The 4,598-nt window shown below is 64.0% G+C and overlaps 2 protein-coding genes across 2 annotated transcripts in view; both read left to right on the forward strand.

The window, feature by feature from the left end:
* The window catches only part of GRIN2D (glutamate ionotropic receptor NMDA type subunit 2D), a 34,137-nt gene extending 31,698 nt beyond the window's left edge, over positions 1-2,439 (forward strand). Inside the window, exon 13 of the mRNA XM_007463301.1 lies at positions 112-2,439. Within this exon, the coding sequence (XP_007463363.1) occupies positions 112-1,443 (1,332 nt within the window). The 3' untranslated portion in view covers positions 1,444-2,439. The remainder of the gene's footprint in view (positions 1-111) is intronic.
* A 1,110-nt stretch (positions 2,440-3,549) lies between these two features.
* The window catches only part of GRWD1 (glutamate rich WD repeat containing 1), a 6,096-nt gene continuing 5,047 nt past the window's right edge, over positions 3,550-4,598 (forward strand). The window contains exons 1-3 of the mRNA XM_007463302.1: positions 3,550-3,749; positions 3,957-4,074; positions 4,228-4,393. Coding sequence (XP_007463364.1) covers positions 3,563-3,749; positions 3,957-4,074; positions 4,228-4,393 — 471 coding nt within the window. The 5' untranslated portion in view covers positions 3,550-3,562. The remainder of the gene's footprint in view (positions 3,750-3,956; positions 4,075-4,227; positions 4,394-4,598) is intronic.

Genomic DNA, 4,598 nt, shown 5'->3' on the forward strand with positions numbered 1-4,598 from the left:
TGGAAATGGAAGGGAGCTGTCTCGAGGTGCCGGAGAGGAGGGAGGGACGGAGGGAAGGTAGGTGGTCCGCAGCATCCCGCGCTGACCCGGCTTATGCCGCGACCCCCGCAGGGCATGTACAGCTGCTGCAGCGCGGAGGCTGCCCCGCCGCCCGCCAAGCCCCCGCCGCCGCCGCAGCCGCTGCCCAGCCCGGTGTACCCGGCGGCGAGGCCCGCTCCCGGTCCCGCGCCCTTCGTACCCCGCGAGCGCGCCACTGTGGACCGCTGGCGCCGCGCCAAAGGTGCAGGGCCGCCGGGGGGCGCGAGCTTGGCCGACGGCTTCCACCGCTACTACGGCCCCATCGAGCCGCAGGGCCTGGGCGTCGGCGAGGCGCGCGCCGCGCCCCGGGGCACAACTGGGCGCCCGCTATCTCCGCCGGCTACGCAGCCCCCGCAGAAGCCGCCGCCCTCCTACTTCGCCATCGTGCGCGACAAAGAGCCGGCCGAGACCCCCGCCGGCGCCTTCCCTGGCTTCCCGTCGCCGCCCGCGCCCCCGGCCTCCGCGGCCACAGCCGTCGGGCCGCCGCTCTGCCGCCTGGCCTTCGAGGACGAGAGCCCGCCGGCGCCCACGCGCTGGCCGCGCTCGGACCCCGAGAGCCAGCCCCTGCTGGGCCCCGGCGCGGGGGGCGCGGGCGGTGCAGGGGGCGCGGGCGGCGGAGCCCAGGCCGCGCCACCCCCGTGCCGCGCCGCGCCGCCCCCCTGTCCTTACCTTGACCTAGAGCCGTCGCCGTCGGACTCGGAGGACTCGGAGAGCCTGGGCGGCGCGTCGCTGGGCGGCCTGGAGCCCTGGTGGTTCGCCGACTTCCCCTACCCGTACGCCGAGCGCCTCGGGCCGCCGCCTGGCCGCTACTGGTCGGTCGACAAGCTCGGGGGCTGGCGCGCCGGCAGCTGGGACTACCTGCCCCCGCGCAGCGGCCCCGCCGCCTGGCACTGTCGCCACTGCGCTAGCCTGGAGCTGCTGCCGCCGCCGCGCCATCTCAGCTGCTCACACGACGGCCTGGATGGCGGCTGGTGGGCGCCGCCGCCCCCGCCCTGGGCCGCGGGGCCCCCGCCCCGGCGCCGGGCCCGCTGCGGGTGCCCGCGGTCGCATCCTCCCCGCCCGCGGGCCTCGCACCGCGCGCCCGCAGCTGCCGCGCCGCACCACCACCGGCACCGGCGCGCCGCGGGGGGCTGGGACCTCCCGCCGCCCGCGCCCACCTCGCGATCGCTCGAGGACCTCAGCTCATGTCCCCGCGCCGCCCCCGCGCGCAGGCTCACCGGGCCCTCCCGCCACGCGCGCAGGTGCCCGCACGCCGCGCACTGGGGGCCACCGCTGCCCGCCGCGCCCCACCGGAGACACCGGGGCGGGGACCTGAGTACCCGCCGGGGCTCGGCGCACTTTTCCAGCCTCGAGTCCGAGGTATGACGCGGCCTGGGGCGCCCCGCCGCCCCCTCGGTCAGCGCAGGCCACAGCCCGAGGGAGCACGCGGGGTGGACAGAACCCGCACGGGTTGGGAAGGAAGGAAATGGAACTGGCCGGACCCCGCCTGGAGCAGCGTCCTGCGCCCCTCGCTATGGGGGCACCTCGAGCCGGGGGGGATTTGGTCCCTCAAATCTCACCCAGCCTGGGAACAAGGGGATATGGGTCTTGGAGCCCACTGGACTTTTTTTTTAAACCCGACAAGGGCTTTTTAACGTCACCAGATGGGGCAGGAGGTGGTGGGGTCACGCCACGCCCGCGTCACTCCCCCACGCCTGGGGCCGTGGCCCCCACATCACTGTGCAGCTCCCCGGCCCCAGCCACGCCTCCGGGGAAGCCCGTTTTTAACCTTTCATCCATCGGGACTCAAAACTGTGAGACGCGTTCGCCAAACTGTGACCCCAGACCTTGGCCCCCGCCACACAGAAACCCCTGACCCCAGACTGTGACTTCCGACCCCTAAAAATGGTCATCCGACCCCAGACTGTGACCCCTGACCCCAAACTGTGACCCGAGCCCCAGACAGTTCCCCGACCAGACTCTGTCCCTCGACGTCAAACCGTGACTCCCCCTCCTCCTTTTCCGCCCGCGGTAGCTTTCCCCTCTTTCGACCTAGCACACGCCCCCAACGGAAGCCCCGCCTCCACTGCCCCAGCGTTGATCCCAACCTCCATCAGGCCAAAACTTCCCACCCTGTCGCACCTCACTACCAGCCCCAGGTGCCACTAATCACATGCTCTCCAAAGCCAACCCTTATTTGTGACCTTTCAGTGAAGACCCAGCAGACCCTCAAAAGCCTCCTCTTCCCAGATCTCCAGCCGGGTCTGGAGCTGGGTTGTGGAAGAGAGGGGTCTGGGAGTCCACACTCATCGCCAACCTCCCTTCCCACTCTCCTGTCCCATATTGCAGTGTTTGGAATAAACCATGTTTTTATGCCTCCTCCAGCCCAATGTGAGCTCCGTGTCTGTTTCTTAGTCCCCCCTCAAGCTTCTCTGGAGGAAATAAAAACAGAAAAGTCCCACAGAGGAAGATGGGGCAGAAAGAGAATTCCGGCAAGAACAGAGACCCTGGAGGGATGTGGGAGGTAAAGACTCAAAGAGGCGGTGAGAAAAGACCCTAAGAAGAGAAGGGCTGAGAAGGGGTTGGGGTGGAAGGAGAAGGGGGACAGAGAACTCAAGAAAGATCTGGGATCAAAACTTTTTTAGGATCAAGTCTAGGGTCCCATTCCTGTGGCAACAGGTAATGAGGCTTGCTAGGTTCTTAATATCCTGTTCATGCAAGCGAGGAGCGTGTCTATTATACCCCAGCCAATCTACATATCTTGAATTCCGTTAATCTCACCAATGAGAACCTATTTCTAACATTTCATTATGCCAATTGGCCAAACCTGTGGTGCTGATGGGCAATAAAAAGAGCGGAAGCACTTGTAATAGCTGCCTCCAGAGGGTGGACTTTCTGATTAAGTGCTTGCTGACCAGAGCTGCAAGGCGAACGCCTGCGGAGGCAACTGACTGCCCCTAGAGGGTAGATTCAACCAGCTGATTTACACATATCATCCTGTCTACACTTAACCATTTTGAAGTAAATTAAAGCCTTCATAACAAGGAGGGGAGAAGAAACCGGCTTTATGGGTCCTCAGGGAGCAGAAACCTAGTCTCCTTGCCAGTAAGGGCTCTTATTTGCATACACGAATAATTAATTAAGTGGAAAGAAGGGGCTGGGAGTCACAGGTGGAGGAGAGAGTCGGGGCTTGGAACTCCTCTCGTTGATGGGGAAAACAGGCCTCCGGCAGAACTACAAATCCCAGGAGGCCTTGCCGCTGCTCTGCGGCAGAGCGCCCCAAAGTCACGGGGAGGGTATAGTTTCCCCGGATCTGCAGGCCACGCTATCCAGGCCAGGACGCAGTTACCTTAGCTCTCCTTCACCGCTCTCCCCATTGCCCTCTCTAATTGGTGAACGAGGAGGTTTCCAAGGTAACCGCGCAGTAGGGAGGATCCTCACAAGAAGGCAAGAGAGACCCGGAAGTGACGCTCTTACCTCGCGCCGGCGGCGGGGGGCTCTGAAGATGGCTGCGCGCAAGGGTCGGCGGCGCACGTGTGAAACCGGGGAGCCTATGGACGCCGAGTCCCACGACGCAGGGTCCAAGGGCCCGGCCCAGGTCTACCTACCCGGCCGGGGACCCCCGCTGCGCGAAGGAGAGGAGCTGGTCATGGACGAGGAGGCCTACGTGCTGTACCACCGAGCACAGACTGGTAGCCCTGGGCACCTGGAATCCTGGGTCCTGAGGAAGGAGGGGACTGGAATCCTGGGTCCTGAGGGGGCAATTGGTCCTGAGTCTTTAACTTAAGAGGCACTCTGAAAGAGAAGATTGGGGTGTGTAAGAGGGTTGACATCCCACTCAAGAGGACTGAGATCCCTCTGTCCCATCCTAATTTTCCAACTTCTCCTTCCATCCCCAGGCGCCCCCTGTCTCAGCTTCGACATAGTCCGGGATCAACTGGGAGACAACCGGACCGAGCTTCCTCTTACACTTTATCTGTGTGCTGGGACCCAGGCCGAGAGCGCCCAAAGCAACAGGTGAGTAAGAACTGACGCTTTCGCAGGACCAGGGACCTGAACCTCCAGCTCCCTCTTCCTCAGGACCTAGAAATCGGGGTTTCCAGCCTCCTCCCACCCTCCTTACTAAGGATCCTGGCACCCGGTGCCTCATTCATGCCACACCTCCCCCAGATTGATGATGCTTCGGATGCACAATCTGCATGGGACAAAGCCCCCGCCATCCGAGAGCAGTGACGAGGAGGAGGAGGAGGGGGACGATGAAGAGGATGAAGGAGAGCGGAAGCCTCAGTTGGAGCTGGCGATGGTGCCCCATTATGGCGGCATCAACAGAGTTCGGGTAAATACAGCACCAGCAGCCTGCCCTGCGTCCTCTGGAGCACACCCCCGCGCATCCACGCCCTTCAGCTCTTAGAAAAGCACCTGGCACATAGTTTTTTTGTTTTTGTTTTTGTTTTTTTGCGGCACACGGGCCTCTCACTGTTGTGGCCTCTCCCGTTGCGGAGCACAGGCTCCGGATGCGCAGGCTCAGCGGCCATGCCATG

Source organism: Lipotes vexillifer, unplaced genomic scaffold (genome assembly GCF_000442215.2).
Source record: "Lipotes vexillifer unplaced genomic scaffold, Lipotes_vexillifer_v1.1 scaffold802, whole genome shotgun sequence".
Classification (NCBI taxonomy): domain Eukaryota; kingdom Metazoa; phylum Chordata; class Mammalia; order Artiodactyla; family Lipotidae; genus Lipotes; species Lipotes vexillifer.